The sequence below is a fragment of the Lontra canadensis genome, unplaced genomic scaffold (genome assembly GCF_010015895.1).
Source record: "Lontra canadensis isolate GAN:19392208 unplaced genomic scaffold, GSC_riverotter_1.0 scaffold25, whole genome shotgun sequence".
NCBI classification, from domain to species: domain Eukaryota; kingdom Metazoa; phylum Chordata; class Mammalia; order Carnivora; family Mustelidae; genus Lontra; species Lontra canadensis.
In genome coordinates, this window is record NW_022631019.1 from 15641793 (window position 1) to 15658791 (window position 16999).

At 38.4% G+C, this 16999-nt stretch overlaps 1 protein-coding gene across 2 annotated transcripts in view; it reads left to right on the forward strand.

The window, feature by feature from the left end:
* Positions 1-16999, forward strand: part of CDC42 (cell division cycle 42) — a 47697-nt gene that overhangs the window by 18260 nt on the left and 12438 nt on the right. For both annotated transcript variants that reach the window (XM_032863692.1, XM_032863691.1), the window contains exons 2-3: positions 12135-12290; positions 15161-15233. In XM_032863692.1, coding sequence (XP_032719583.1) covers positions 12186-12290; positions 15161-15233 — 178 coding nt within the window. In that variant the 5' untranslated portion in view covers positions 12135-12185. The remainder of the gene's footprint in view (positions 1-12134; positions 12291-15160; positions 15234-16999) is intronic.

Below are 16999 nucleotides of genomic sequence, written 5' to 3' on the forward strand. Positions count from 1 at the left end.
GAGAAAGCAGGCTCCCTGCTGAGCAGAGAACCCGATGCGGGGCTCGATCCCAGGACCCTGGGATCATGACCTGAGCCGAAAGCAGAGGCTTTAACCCACTGAGCCACCCAGGTGCCCTGAAGAATATATTTTGGATGTTCCTCTCCTCTCCTCCCTCATTTACAGGTCTTGAATATTTTGAGGAAAAAGTTTTCTTCTAATTAAATAATACTCTTATAAATTATTATATACTCTTCAGTTATACCAAATTTTTTGGAAGTGTTAAATTAATTAATTAACTAATTAATTAATTTTAAAATATTTTATTTATTTATTTGACAGAGAGAGACAAGGGAGAGAGGGAACACAAGCAGAGGGAGTGGAGAGGGAGAAGCAGGCTTCCTGCCGAACAGAGAGCCCGATTCGGGGCTTGATCCCAGGACCCTGGGATCTTGACCTCAGCCTGAGGCAGATGCTTAATGACTGAACCACCCAGGTGCCCCGGAAATGTTAAATTTAAAAATTACCTTTTTTTTTTTTTTTAAAGATTTTATTTATTTATTTGACAGAGATCGCAAGTAGGCAGGGAGGCAGGCAGAGAGGCAGGCAGAGAGTGAGGAGGAAGCAGGTTCTCTGCTGAGCAGAGAGCCCGATGTGGGGCTCGATCCCAGGACCCTAGGTTCATGACCCGAGCTGAAGGCAGAGGCTTTAACTCACTGAGCCACCCAGGCGCTCCTTAAAAATTATCTTATTTAAATCTTTACTACTTGAATTTTTAAGCTTTTTTTTTTTTGGTCACAAGTATAAAATGATGACTCTGGCTAGTATCCCTTGGTTTTTGCCAATTTGAGGCAAACTCAATTTTATCATAAAAATAAGGACTTGAGTTCTTACTGGATCAGATATTTTGGAGTGAAGTCATTTTTGTAAATGAAGCTGACACAACAAACTTGTAGCGCTGTAGACATCGTCTTTTCCCATGTAGACCCAGGATCTTTATGAGTGCTGCTTCAGTTTTGTCCACCCCAGGACCCATAGAACCCTTCTCTCTTAATGTAGTTTGTGATTTCACACGTATCCGTTTCTTTCACAAGCGGCAGAAAATGGAGGAATTTGAATAATTGCTTTACTGAGTGGTTAATATTTGCCATCTGACCTTCTGCATTTATTAATGCCCTTTTTTTTTTTTTTTTTTTTTGGGGGGGGTGTGTGTGTATGGGGAAGCGGTGGTGGAGGGGGAGGGCGGGAGGGTGGTAGGAGGTGGAGCAGAGGGAAAGGGAGAGCAAGAATCCCAAGCAGGCTCTACGCTCAGATGTGATGAGATCACGATCTGCACTGAAATCAAGAGTTGGCCGCTTAACCAGCGGGGCCGTACCGGTGCCCCTAACTGACGCATTTAATCGGCAGCTGGAAACAACTAGGAGTTTTGCAGCCGTTCTGTGGGAGAGAACTTTGCACAAAGAACTCGAGATGCTCTGTGTTTGTCAGAAACCCAAAGGTACTTTTGTTTTATGCAACATCTGAAAAGTACATTTAGAGGAGAAGCCCCAGTATCTGAGAGCAGTGAAAAGCTGTAGTAGTGCTGTTATCACTTACATTCTGACTGGGTCTACTTCTCTTGATTTTTTTTTTTTTTTGACCTTTTTTTTGGTAAAATATCTACCAGTTTTGCATATATGCACCAGTCTTTTGTCGAAAATCAACAAGAGAAAAGCAACAGGGCTTTTGGACATGTACCATGAAGACCTTGTCCTTTAAATTTCTGTAATGACTTAATGCTAGGAGTGAATAAGTGAAGTTTTGGGGAAAATAATTTATTCACAGCTTTTCAAGGATAGGAGAGAACAAAATAAGGTTTTTTTTTAAGTTAAAAATTTTATTAGTCTTACTACCTTAAAGCAAAACAATAATACATAATTTCCGTCATTTTTATATGCTCACCCCCTTTCCTGATGATAGGATTCTGGCCTTCACTAATTTCTTCCTGTTAAAATAGACACCTAGAAGATGGAACCATAAACAAACTAAAATAACCAATTTCTAGAGAAGATGTGCTAGCTGGCTTGGGAGTGTGGAGGAGAAGGTGTAAAAAAAAAACTTCTAAGATTATTTCCGGAGGATTTTCTATAAAGAAAAAATTTAAGTAATGAATAAAATATTTAAAACCATGTATCTGGTAGTTAGTGTAAGAAACTAAGCTTTATTATTTACATACAAAACTTAAATTCACAACAAAATGATGTCTCACAAAGTTCAATCAAGTAAATAGGTCTGGGATTTTATTTTACTCTCCTTAAAGCTAATAGATTAGCCTGGTATTGTTCTATGGATGCTGGCTGAAGACATGAGACTTCTGGGACAGAGACAAAGAATTTAACTGCTAAATGCACAGCCAGCAGCAGATCAGTGTCTGTATTGCTTCTCTTCGCCCCTAAGACTTCCATGGGGAGATGCAGTGGGTTTGTGTCACAGCTTAGGAGCTCAAGTTGAGCTTGGGGAACCCACTGTTTAATGGCAAGCAGGAAGTAACACTGCTCTTTGTCCTAGAGGGAGACAGTACTGTATTCTTCAAGATCGTTCGCTGCAAACATAACCCATACAGCATGGCCTGGGTGGGGTGGTCAGGACCTTGCATTTCTTAGTATACCCAGCCAGACGTATAGGAGCTAAGGGACCTAAGGGACCCACCAGGTGGGAGTGGGGGAGGTGAGGGACTATCTTTACCAACACAGGGTTGTCTCCTTTTTAGTAATTGAAAAATATTTTACAAAATTCTAATTTTATTTTCCAAGTTGGAGTGGATATGCTTAGTATTGAAAACTAAGGCAAACTGTTGATCATATTAAGCTTCTTTTGTATTTTAATTAGGGCAGATCACTTGGAGAAATAGCTGTATTGCTTTGGCTTTTTGAATGCATGCCAAAGATTTCTAAGATTATTTGCTGTTTACTGAGGGCTCTGAAAACGAATTATAAAGTTGGAAAAGAATGGTCTTTATGTGGTTTGTTCTTTATTTGCTTGAAGTCTGAAGAGTTGGAAAAGAGTATCAGGATACATGGGTGTTAACCGTCTGGCTTTGGGATAAGCCCTTTGCTTTTAGGCCAGAATAACTGCAAAATGATGGGATTAAGTTAGTTCATGAAAGGGTATGTCAGTTCTAAAAAAAAGTTCTTATTACTTATTTTGGTTCCTTTATGTAATATCGGGTGAACTCATAATTGACCTCTCTTAAATTTTGTTTGAAGCTTAACATTTATTTCAAGGTTAGAAATATTCCTTTTATAGTATATTGTTTGTTTTGGGGGAAGAAGGTAATTATGATGGAGGTATAATAGGAAAACCAAACAAGATGATGTGTTAGAAGACCTGTGTACATGTGAATGCTTGGGATACATCTCTGTAGTTTGAGTACTTTGTTTTGGGTTACTTAACAGTCACATGGGCAGATGTTTCAAAAATTACGCTTTGCATGTGCTACTATAATTTACAGCAAAAGGTTATATAACATACTCTCTGACATGACTGGATTTGATTGAGGAGAGACAGGTGGTGCTGATTTTATTTGTTTTGTCTAATCCTGCAGCCACACCATTGGATAGGTAAGGAAGGCTTGTGAAGTTCAGGGTCACTATTGTCTTGATTTGTGTAGTGCCTCTTCTTTCCTGTATCTTTGGTATGAAATGGGTTACTTCAGGGTGAAATGTATTTAGGATGAAAACAGTATTATTTTTGGTGTATTTCACCTTGGTGTGAAAACTTGTCCTTTTTTCTGATATCACTTACGTCTCTTCAATTCTGACACTGACTCTAAGAGTGAGTATAGACTCCATGGTTTTAAGAGCTTATCCCACAAGACTGCTTCCATTTCAGGCACCAGTTGTAAATGGGGTGCTCAGGCTGTCTGCCCTTTTGCCTAGCCTGTTCCCCTGACCCCCCTCAGGTTTGACAGTTCACTAAAATGACTCACAGAACTCGAAATACATTTACTCATTTATTGTTAAGGAAATAACTCAGTAGTCAAACGGAAGAGATGCATAGACAAGGTGTGGGGTGGGGGTGGGGCACAAAGCTGCTTTGTCCTTCCTCTGCATGGCACACTCCTCCACATGCTTGTGTTCACCAACTTGTTCTAGATCTGTGTTCAGGAGTTTTCACGGAGCTCAATCTCCAGTGGGCTTACCTGTGCCCCTTCCTGAGGTTGGTAAAGTTCCAGACTTTAATCACTTGATCTTTCTGGTGAGCAGTCCCTTCCTGAAGCTGTTGGGGGGCCCATCCTAATGTTGCCCTAAGTTACTTTAGCATAAACTCTTCTGTGATGGAAGGGGTCATTATGAAAGACAAAAGACAGTACTGTCATTTGGAAATTCCAGGGATTTTAGTAGCTCTGTACCAGGAACCCAGGAGAAAGACCAAAAACTTATTTTTACTACAGTGAAAGTGTCAAAAATTTTACTTGCTTTGTTTATTTATATGTTTATTTTTCTTTTCCACTTTTTTAAACTTGCTTTTCATTCAGTTTGTTTACTGTTAATATTTGACACGAGTTTTATAATCTGAGAAATACATCTTTTGCAAAAGATGCTTGTTATTAGCAAAACTTAATCTTCAAATCTTTTCATGCACTGTTTATGGTATGTGCCTAGAATGATCCACTGGGCATGGGGCATCTGTAGCTAGGAAGCCTCCTTTTCCCCCATACAGATCTTTTCCTTAGGGACTGGATTGTCTGGTGGAGTTTAGTGGGCAGCTAGCCAGTAATAATGATACTACAGAGAGGGTTCCTTGACTTTAAATTTAGAGCTCAAGGACTCTAGAAAAACTTAAAGGGGCTGAGTTCTGATATTCTCAACAGGTAATTGGACTTCTCAAGCATTTAAGAACCTAAGAGATAGAGGTTTTTAGTGTGGCTCTGTGGTGGAATGGTGGGTACTGGGAAGGAATATGGAAGATACTCCTTATTTCACAATTTATTTTGCTTGTGATTGACAGAATCACTTTTTATGCTAAAAGTTGCCCAGCCCCAGTTCTAAGTGCTGGTATAACTGAACTTCAGTATTAAAGAGAGTGTTTAGTTATTGATGTAAAATAACTTTTCTAGATGCTCTGGATAGTAAAATGGTAATTGGTACTACATAGCCTCTTTGCTACTGTAGTGATTGGACATGTTTTGAAAAGGAAGCTAGCATAGGACACAGACATGCCTGGCCTAGTTACATCATGTTGCTGAAGCTGGCGTTTTATGTATTGCAAAGCCACAGTCTTTTCCCTGGTTGCCTGCTCCTTCACCATCTGTGGCTCGTCTGGTACCTTCTTAATACATGTCAAATTCTTGGTAGAATTGTCTAAATTAAATTGCGGCTTGACCACTTTGTAGTTACAGCTAAATTTACTACATTTGTAATAAGAACAATGAGTACTATAATTATTTTGGAAATAAAAAAAATTTACGTGTTCTTTTCTAAGTGGGTTGGAATTGTTGCTATTTTAAAATTTATATTGACTTAAAAGTGCCTTTAATTATTCAAGAGTAATAGCTAACATTTAGTAAGCATTTACTGTATGCCAGGCACTGTTCTAAATTCTTTACATGTATTAATCAACATAGTCTATGAAGAAGGTCTTACCTATTTTCATTTTCAGAGAAGGGAAAACAGTCACAGACAAGTAACTTGATTAAGGTCATATAGCTAGAGTGGTAGACCCAGTCTGACTCTTGAACTGATGCTTTTAGCAGGGGACCCAAAACCAGTTTCTGACAAATTGCTGAGTTTAGGTCAGGAAGCCAAAGAAATGGAAGATTTATAGGAACATAGAAAGGGGAAGAGCAAAACCTGTCTTACTAATTCCTGTTCTCTTCTCCCAATAAAATCTAGTAGTTGTCTGCAGGGTGAAGAAATAAATAGGAAATGAACTTAGCTTCTTTTTGTTGCTTTGTCCTCTCTCTTCCTCTTCCCAGTGCTGGCAGCTGTCATAGGTATATGTTTGCCACTCCATTTGCAGTAATCATGTTTGTTTTAATCACTATCACTTCTCAGGAGAGGTAGTGACTAGCTAGTATAGTGTTTTAGAGCAGGGCCTTGGCAGTCATACCACTTGGATTTAAATTCCAGTTCTGCCATTAACTGGTTGAGTAATCTTGGCCGACTTAACTTTACTGAGCCTCACACTTTTCTTACCTGCAAAATTGGGAGGATGAAATGTACAAAAATGTGTAATATGTTTAGAACAGTATATAGCACATAGTAAGAACTATTTAAATATTTGCTCCTATTATTACTAGTTGAGAACACTTTTAGGTTAAGCCAGTAATTGAAGCAGCCCTGAAGTGTCTTGGTTCATGTGCTCTCAATATCTAACATGAGTTTTTCCTTACTAAATATGTAAAATGCTTGGTTGATACCCCTAATTCATGTAGGTAATTTTGATTTCTACTTTAAGAAGTTCACTTCTAGATGATCTAAAATGCTGGTAATACTTAGCTTAGATTCTCGTGTTGCTGGTATTCCTTGTCTTGCTATCATGTGAAGTAGTAGTTCTCAAGCTTCATTGTACATTAGGATTATGTAGGGAGTGTTGAGGTTTTTTTTTTTTTTCTTTTTTAAAGATTTTATTTATTTATTTGACAGAGATCACAAATAGGCAGAGTGGCAGGCAGAGAGAGGAGGAAGCATGCTCCCTGCTGAGCATAGAGCCCAATGTGGGGGCTCCATCCCAAGACCCTGGGATTATGACCTGAGCTGAAGGCAGAGGCTTTAACCCACTGAACCACCCAGGTGCCCTGGGAGTGTTGATTTCTGATTTATTAGATTTGGGGTGAGGGTCTGGGAATCTGAATTGTTAATAAACCCATTCCAGGTAATTCTGGTGGTCTGATAATTTTGGAATTACTGATTTAGAGGCTAAATTCAAACATGTAGGTAGTGATGATTTGTAGACTAAAAACATTTAAATAATTTGTCATTTAACAGTAGTGATTGGCTGTATTTTCATACTAAAATTTTTTTTTTAAAGATTTTATTTATTTATTTGACAGAAAGAGATCACAAGCAGGCAGAGAGGCAGGCAGAGAGAGAGGAGGAAGCAGGCCCCCTGCCGAGCAGAGAGCCCGATGTGGGGCTCTATCCCAGGACCCTGAGATTATGACCTGAGCTGAAGGCAGAGGCTTAACCCACTGAGCCACCCAGGTGCCCCTCATACTAAATTATTTTGTTAACACCTGTTAGGTAACTTATTTTTAGGAACTACTCTGTAAAATACAGAAATAAGTTACAGGAAATAACAAAAGAAAAGTTCACAAGTCTTCAGGGGAAGAAATATTTGGGTGGATTTCTTGTTTCATCTATTTTTGTGTGTGCGTCATTGGTAAATAGCAAATATATTCGGTTCATTTTAACTTATGTTTTTGGTATACCTATTATGTGCAAACTGTGAAAAGTTTTGATTAGGTAATAATCCACCAGTTTAAGTTTTGACCCACAGGATGAAAATATGATGTGAAGTAGGATCGATTTAACTAGCACACTTGGTAGATGAATTTTTGTATATTGGGTATGTGCTGTGAGCTGTGAGGTCTTTTTATTTAATCTTTATAACAGCAGTGCAGGGTGTTGACATAATTAGTTCTGTTTTACAAATGAGAACATTTAAGCAAAAAGAGGTTAAGAGGGGCGCCTGGGTGGCTCAGTGGGTTAAGCCGCTGCCTTCGACTCAGGTCATGATCTCAGGGTCCTGGGATCAAGCCCCACATTGGGCTCTCTGCTCAGCGGGGAGCCTGCTTTCTCCCCTCTCTCTGCCTGTCTCTCTGCCTGCTTGTGATCTCTGTCTGTCAAATAAATAAATAAAATCTTTAAAAAAAAAAAAAAAGGTTAAGAACCTTGCCCAGGTCACTAGTAAGTGCTGAGCAGAGATTAAAACCCAGTTTTCCTGATTTCAAAGTTAAGAAAATTACTGTTACTTATAAATGAAGTTTATGTACTTCGGATATTCTTTTCCAGCTTTTTAGGCAGGACACACAAAAAAGGGCCCAGGTGACTTGGGGGGCTGTTTATTCTTCTGGGACAGGAAAAGATGCAGACTTCCGAAAGTTCTGAAAATAGTAATGTTTGTTCAGTGATCTAGCCAAACTAATACAGAACACATCTCCATTATACAATCTATTACCTTCCATTGGAAAACCTTAAAGATTGCCCTCAGAAAGTTTGTCATTTAGTTTTAATGCATTTGTGCTTAAGAATACAGAGAGAGGAGACACCTGGGTGACACAGTTGGTTTGTGTCTTGACTCTTGATTTAGGGTTGGGTCTTGATCTCTGGGTCATGAGTTCAAGATCTGCGTATGCTGGGAGTGGAACCTAATTAAAAAAAAAAAATGCTGAGAGATTATGAGCCCATTTGAAATAGTGTTACCTTTGTTCCCAAATTTACATTGTAGATTTCTTCTAGTACAAATTGTGTTATATCCATATGTTTTACTTTACAGTTGGAAGTTTCCTGGTGGCCAGAATGATTTCTCTCTCTCTTTTTAAAGATTAATTTATTTGAGAGAGAGAGAGAGAGAGAGAGAAAAAGAGAGTGGTGGAAGGGGCAGAAGGAGAGAATCTTCAAGCAGACTCCCAGTGGAGCACGGATCCCGACTCAGAGCTGGATCTCACAATCCATGGGATCATGGCCTGAGCAGAAACCAAGGAGTTGGGCACTTAACCAACTGAGCCACCCAGACACCCCAAGAGTGATCTCATTAACATTTTCTTATTCTTCGCTGGTATCAGAGAGAGATACTATGTTTAAAGTTTGCACAGAGAGAACCAGTATTCTAAGACTGCTGTTTGTGATGGGCTGCTGAAGACTGCTAATTTTGGTGGAATTTCCAAATATATTTATAATATATAAAAAAAGGGAATTCAGTGTGAATCTGATGTAAATTATTCTTTTTAAATACAGTTATGAATGAAAGCTCTTCTCTGGAGTGTTTTAGACTAGCTCCAGCCTTGTCCATCACAGCTTGTGGTAGTTGTGATTTTAGCACATGAGGCAGTCATATTCATAGTTCTGATCATGGGAACCTCTTGTTCTCAGTGTCTTCTTTCTTATTCCTTAGGGAATCTTACGAAAATTTTAAGAAACGGTGGCTTTTCCCCCACTAGAATTTTGAAGCTTATAAGTGGCCTGTTGATTTTGTATTTTCTTGTTAGTATGGGTATACAGAATGAAAATAAGGAGCTTCACAGGTAGGGATGACAATTTGATTTCAACCATGATTAAAATTTAGAAGAAGCATTTACCTTAGATGTTTTTGAGAGAACCTCAAAAGTGGTCAATTTTACTGTAATTTACTAGAATTTCTGTGATGCTAAGACACTTTTCTTCTACATTTAACCCTTCTAAATTTAGGATATATTTAAAAATCATTGGCTTTTTAGAGTCTGTGAAAGATAGTAATTAGGATATCAATTCTGCTGTTGTAACAGAGAAATCCAAAATACTAGGGACTTAATGAAAGAGAAATTTCTTTCTTTCTTCTTTAAGAGTCCTGGAGGCGGTCCAGGGCTGGCCCTTCCTATTATGTTACTCATCCTTAACATGTAATTTGTGTCTTGTGGTTCAGTATGACTGCTTCAGCTCTCATCATCACGTCTGCATTCCAGCCTACAGGCTGGAACAGGGAGACTGTTTCCTTTGCTATTAAGGCGACTCTTGAAGGTTGTTTCATCTGTAATTTCCAATCCCCTTAATCACAGTGGTCACATCCAGCTGCAAAGGAATTTAGGAAATGTAGTCTCTCTTTATTGGGGACCACAAGCTTAAGTGAAAATTCTGTTAGTAAAGAAGAAAGGAAGAACTGGAAGAGCGCTAGCAGTCTCTGTCACAGTGGTCAATGATTACTTTCTGCCCAGTATTAATGATTAAACTCTACATAAAAAAATCACCTGGTAACAATAATCAGGAGAAATAGAAGGTATAAGGACTGAACTTGAAATAGATTTGTAGGCACCTGGAAAATATTCTGTAGAATGATCAGAGTTCTCTGCTTACCTTTCTTTTCTTCACTGCGAATTGAAAAGAAATTCTACAGAAGACCTTATTTTTTTTTTTTTACCAGAACATTATGCTTTTTTTCAGCAGTAGATTCAGGAGCGTGAGAAGACAGCTATTCTTCTTTCCTCTTCTTTATTATTATGTAAAAGACATTCTTTAGGAGTAATTCTCTATAATTCGTACTCAGTGTGCTAAATTATTTTGATAAATAATTTTGATTTAGTTTAGGGTTTAAGATCTTTAACTTTTAATACTGTATTAGTATGAGTGCTTCTTCAGTGCATTATAAGCAGAAGGGAAGGAACAAGATAAAAGGAGGTTAAATAAAGAGAAATATAATCAGGATGATTTTGATGAGGAATGGGAGAGTGTATATTTCCTGTAAGTTACTCCTGCTGTATCTCCAGAGATGTTAAAAGGCATTTATAACTCATCATGATTAAGAGTTGTGATGGATACTGTAGGACAAAGTAGGCATGGCAGCCAGCCCAGTTAGGTGGTTCTGACATTTTTATGTCTAGTAAGGTGGTGGTTTTGGCAACCCCTTCAGGATTGTAATTGAACTAGGACTTTATCTTAAAATGTAGGAATACAGGGCATGATGTTTCTTTTTTATTCTCCCAGAAAAATTTTAAAGTTTTCATTGATGGCTTGGTTGGGTGGCTGGCCCTTGGTTTCAGCTCAGGTCATGATCTCAGGGTCCTAGGATTGAGCCCCATGTTGGGCACCATGCTCAGTGGGGAGCCTGCTTTGAGGATTCTCCCCCTTCTTCTGCCCCTCCCCTGCGTGCATGCTTTTTCTCTCTAAGATAAATAAGTCTTTTAAAAAAATATTTTTTTTCGTTAACTCTAAGATGCCATTTATCCTGATTTCTTAGATGTCAAAATGTGGGGTGGGGATGACTGGTAATGTTTTTAAGAATCCTTCAGTAAAGACATGTTTTGATTTTAGAGATGTTTGTTTACTTATTTATAAGAGATTTTATTTATGGGGGAGCACAAGTTGGGGAGATGGGCTGAGGGAGAGGGAGAAGCAGACTCCCCTCAGAGCAGGGAGCCCAATGTGGGGCTCCATCCCAGGATCCTGGGATCATGACCTGAGCCGAAGGCAGATGCTTAACCGACTGAGTCACTCAGGCACCTGATTTTAGAGATGTTTAAATGTGAAAGCAAGCATCTATGAACTGATGAAATATAATAAATCTTCAGTGCATTTGTAATCAGTAGCTTCTTAGAGTGGAGAACTATAGTAAGATAAACTAATTTTATCTGTTCATAAGTCAGTGTGCTTTAGAGTGATCTCTTTATTATAAACATGTAGGTTTTGGCCTCTTCATGCCATGAATATTGATTGAGTCAGTAACTAGACAACCTGGTGTCAAAACAGCTGCTGAGACCAGGGATCACCCTGATCTTTGTCCAGTTCCTCTGTTACAAGGGGTTGGTGGTGGTGCTCTGTAGCCTGTGGGTTACAGCCTGAGTAACTGTAGCTCTAAGAGTGGATAAATGGACCAGTCTTTAAATCAGTGACTTCTGTATTGCAGTCTAGGACAAATACACACGTGTATACACTACACACAACTGAAGGAAGAGTTTCACACAGTCACTTGGCACACTACATGAGATTCATTCTGAAATGGCCTCTTCTCTTTCTTTTTTTCTTTATAATTTTGTTATTAGAGCACATGTGCAGTGGGGGAGGGGCAGAGAGAGAGAGGGGGAGAGAGAAACCCATGCAGGCTCCACACCCAGTGCAGAGCACAGGGCTTGATCTCATAACTTCTTGAGATCATGACCTGAGCCAAAATCAGGAGTTGGGACACTTAACTGAATTACACAGGTGTTTCCTTCTCTTTCATTATAGAAATAAATATGCTGTCCCTTACACTACTTTGGACTTTTAAAAACGTTGAAAACAACAGGGATCAGAAACTTAAGAGAATTGACTCTCATTTGTTATTATGACTTTAAACTAGTCACAATTTTTCTTTTAAGGTTCTTTCAGCCACAGTAGTTGGGGTGCTAGTTCTGTTCTTGCTCTGAATGAATCTTTTGCTAGTAGAAGAAATAAAAATAAATATATCACTACAAATGAAACAAATGTCCTTCATCTTTTTTGTAGGTCATCGCTGAATTTTGAAGTATTTTAAGTGGATACAAAACTGTTTCAGCAATGCAGACAATTAAGTGTGTTGTTGTGGGCGATGGTGCCGTTGGTAAAACATGTCTCCTGATATCCTACACAACAAACAAATTTCCATCTGAGTATGTACCGACTGTAAGTATAAAGGCTTCCATTTGTTAGTGAAATGTTTTCTGTTTGGATCTTTTGAAAACTCTGTGTGTACTGAAACTTTTCTGTTGTCTGCCTTTGTGTCCTGTTTTTAAAGATCTGTCATGGGTAAATTATATTCACTTTAAAATTAACAGCTGAAAAATCAGTAAAGAGTCAGAGGGGTGATACAGGGGTTTGCAAGAAGTGCTGGGAGACCAAACTCCAATAGACAAGATTCTAAATAGAGTGGTGGTCTCAGTTTGGAGAAGTATGCTCAGTGTCTTGGAATGAGATGACTTTTGGGGGTGGGGGGGAGGAGTGGATAACTTGGCCAGTGAGGAATCAGTGCTTGGAGTCTAGGATGCTTTTTGGGGTCTTGTAACTTCAGAGAAAGTAGTATGTGTCTCCATTTATTTTCTGTAGGGGGTGGAAGAGGATCTCATGGAGCTGTTGTCTTAGCAGTAAATGGAGCTCCAAACTGCTTTTAAAGGGCAGAGACCTGTTTTTGTTAGGAGAATACTAGCAGAAGCCTTTGGGCATTCTCTCCCACAAATGCTATGCATTTCTTTCTCTCTTTCTTTCTTTCTTTCTTTCTTTCTTTCTTTCTTTCTTTCTTTCTTTCTTTCTTTCTTTAAGATTTTATTTATTTATTCGACAGAGATCACAAGTAGGCAGAGAGGCAGGCAGAGAGAGAGGTGGGGGAAGCAGGCTCCCCACTGAGCAGAGAGCCTGATGTGGGACTCGATCCCAGGACCCTGAGATTGTGACCTGAGCCGAAGGCAGAGGCTTAACCCACAGAGCCACCCATGTGCCCCCCCAACAAATGCTTTTTATCAGCTCATTAGAAGAGTAGGGGGAAAATGGGAATAACAAAGACAATGAAGTGAAAGAGAAGAGTTCTTTGGAGTGACACTGACTTGTCCTTGAAGGAATGTGTTTGGAAGGATCCACTGTTCGTTCCAGGTTGGGTGACCCAATCCAGTGGTATAATTATGTTAAACACAGGCGTTCCTTCAGTATGCACGCTGAGCTAGGGTTGGCCTGGCTTTCAGTAACCACCTCTGTTAAGTGAGTTATTTTAGGGGTTATGAAGAACCTATATATGATTATTATGAAATTAGTATTGTTTGGATGTAAAAAGGAAGAAAATGAATACTTCAGGTTAATCTTAAGAGATATGAACATTGTTAAGAGAATGAATACAGGTTAAGGGCTTGGTGATTTTGTTTAATTAGAATTGACAGTTTGTAATATCCTGAAGCAGATAAAGTGAGGTAGGCCAAGGCTGTAGGAAGCAGGAAGGTTAAGTTTCTTGGAGGGGGAGAATTTGAGGTATAATTAATATAAGATTATATTTTGGGATTGACCCATTTGTGACTGGGACATGGTAAGTGGAAAGTTCTGAGGTTAAGAGGGACTTGTAGGGGATTTTCAGAGGCACAGGAATCTTGTTTCAGAGTGAGGACAGCTATTGGAATTTTGGCGTTTCAGTCTCCATTAAAATTACTCTCTTGTAACCATGATTTCTGAGTCTGTGTTAGATTTTGGTCATGAGGTGTTCTGTTTAAGGGGTCTAGCGGGTGTTTCATACATGTGTTTGTATGTGGGTATCTGAAAGACAGGTTAGGTAGGACTTAAATAATCTATGTGGTTGAGAGCTTAACCACATTCATTATAATTTTCCTTGTTTTTTTAAAAAAATTTATTTATTTGAGATAGAGTAAGAGAGAGCAGGGGCAGAGGGGGAGAGGGAGAGGCAGACTCCCTGCTGAGCAGGGAGTAGGTCGCAGGGCTCCATCCCAGGACCCAGGGATCATGACCTGAGCTAAAGGCAGACACTTAACTGACTGAGCCACTCAGGTGCCTCTTTCTTGTTCTTGTTATCAAGAACTGACTTTCCTTTAACTACCACTTGCCCAGTGCCCTTGCTTTCACTCTTGTTTACAAACAATCCGTTAAAGCTTGAACCAGAAAGTTAGAGTTAGATGAAGCAGGGCTGATCTGAAAATATAACGTCCTTCTAGTTGGAAAGATTGCTTTTCATTTGTCAGTTAGGAAGAATCCATGAATTATCGTTGGGTCTTTTTTCATTTAGCACAATTGGTTCATTTAGCACATATTGGTTGTGCTAAATTATTCGTGAAAATGGGAGGTAAATTTCATTTACCTCCCATTTTCACGAATAATTTAGCACAACCAATATTAGTATATACTGAGTTTGTCATGGGTTTTACAGTATTCGAAAATAAAAGCATTTAGTCACAGAAGGTCTCTTCAGTCATGTGGTTTGTATTCAGTAACATAAGTTTTATTCGTGAAATCTCAACAAATAATCTGCCAGCCTTTTCTTGGACACTTTCCTTGACTTGAGGGAACATTTTTTTCTCTCTGATGGGCTTGTTTGTAACAAGGCGCTTTTTGTCTTGAACCCTGAAAGGAAGATGATTATCATGGATCTAGGATATTTAAATTCTAGATTAAAATGAAATGGTCTATGAAGAATTAATTTCTTAGAAATCAGATTGAGCATTAAGATAAATTGTAAGCTTACTGTCTCAAAGTTTTTAAACTTGAAGAGGATTGTTTTGTGTAGCTCGGGACTCTGCTTCTGTGACACCTCTAGCTTTTCTGTGGCTTTTAATCCAGGCTGCTGGGGTAGAGCAGACCTCCCAGAATACATTCCCTGTCACTTTTTCCCAAGAATCATTTAGTTCATGCAAGGGTTTAGTTGGCAAGGTTTGTTACATAAGAACAATTTGGGCTAAGAGAGGTTTAAGTCTTAGGAAGGAAATATTGCCTTTACTTAAGAGTTGTTCTATCCCATTTTGACCATCCCCTTGCATACTAATGATGTTGTATTTTTGTGTTTTTAGGTTTTTGACAACTATGCAGTCACAGTTATGATTGGTGGAGAGCCATATACTCTTGGACTTTTTGATACTGCAGGTGAAAACTTGTTATCTTTTATGTTTTAGTCTATAAGTATTAACAGTTACTGGTTGTCTTTTTTTGTGGACATTTGGGGAAACTAGCATATTAGTAAACCACTTGCCTTTTGTTAATACTTTAGTAGGATTGGATATCATGATGGCCGATACTTGACTCAAGAGGCAGTCCCAGAGCTGGAATCGCAATAGGAGTTTGGAGTTCCTTGGGTGCATGGTGTGGAAGGAGATAAAGTAGGGTGAGAGCAGAGTACATTAGGCAAGCTGTATTGTCACTCTCTGAAATTTGAAGGCTTATTTAGGATTTGTGTCTGTATAATACATGTGCAGATAGCTTCTTAGATAGTTTGTTATTTTAACTACATCTGAAACTGTTTTGAACATGAACCAGTACCTAGCTCATATTATTGACCTTTGTGGTCAGTTTTTGAAATTAAAGGAATAAATTGCTTTCTTCCTTAAGTATACCTAGTTTCTCAGTGTTATTTCCTCATTGTTTTAACAGTGGCTGCACGTCTTAATTTCTGACTTCTCTCTCTGTAGTCAGCATAATTAGCCAAAGGAAAATTTCAGAAAGGTAATCTTTCGTATTTAGGAATTCTAAGTGCTTCACATCATATGTGTGCTCAACTTAATTAGCCAAAGGAAAATTTCAGAAAGGTAATCTTTTCGTATTTAGGAATTCTAAGTGCTTCACATCATATGTGTGCTCCTCTCTCTCTCTGCCAGCCGACATACTATTCTGATGGAGTATGGTGTACTGCTCACCTTTAGGGACTGTCTAGATTTAGTTGGGAGGGTGAAATGGAGAGATAGTGGGACAGTGGTAAGCAGTTCGTTTTAGAGATCAGTGGCTTTCTAATGTTGGTTTAGGCCCTAAAATGTTCATGAATTAAAATTTACAAGAGTAATGGTGTACGGGAGGAAACTTGGAAAATAGAAAAAATAATGACCAGTACTTCATTATAGGTGAAGGATTTTTCTGTGTTTGTGTGTGCCCTTGGAGGCAATCTGTATGCAGAAAAAGATAATTTATGGTCTCTGGAGGTTGAAAATTAATTTTATATTTTATTTTAAAATTTCAAATCAGTATTTAATCAGTATTTTGTTTTTTAGCTTAAGTGAAGTATAATACAATAGAATTCAGTCATTTTATGTGTCAGTTTGATTTTTACTGACTATATAGTCATGTAACCTCCACCATAATCAAGGTCTGTCACCTAAAAAATTTTCTTGTGTTCTTTCCCAGGCAGCCACAGCTTTGCTTTCTGTCATTGTGGTTTTGCTTTTTTAGAATTTCATATAAATGGAACCTAGTAGTCTTTTGTGCTTGGTTTCTTTTACTTAGCATCATGGTTTTGAGATTGATCTATTTGTATGTATCAATAGTTTTTTCTCATTGCTGAGTAGTAGTACATACTGTGAATATAGCACAATTTGGTTCTCTCTCTACAAGTTGATGGATGTTTGGGTTCCAGTTTTAAGTGTGTGAATAGTGGTGCTGTGTACATTTGTACACAAATCTTTGTATGGACATATTTTATTTCTCTTCAATATTTAGTTTTGGAGTAGGTAAACCTTTAAATGTAGTTGTACAACTTAATAAATTTTTTTTATTAAAATAGTCACTTTTACGAATAAATCATTCTCAAGGTGGCCAAGGGTCCTTTGATTAATACTGGTTTATTTAACTTATGTTGACAAGACTTTAATCCCAGTCAGCCTCATTTACAGCTGTGTGTTAAATATCTTCTGGTACTTTAATCT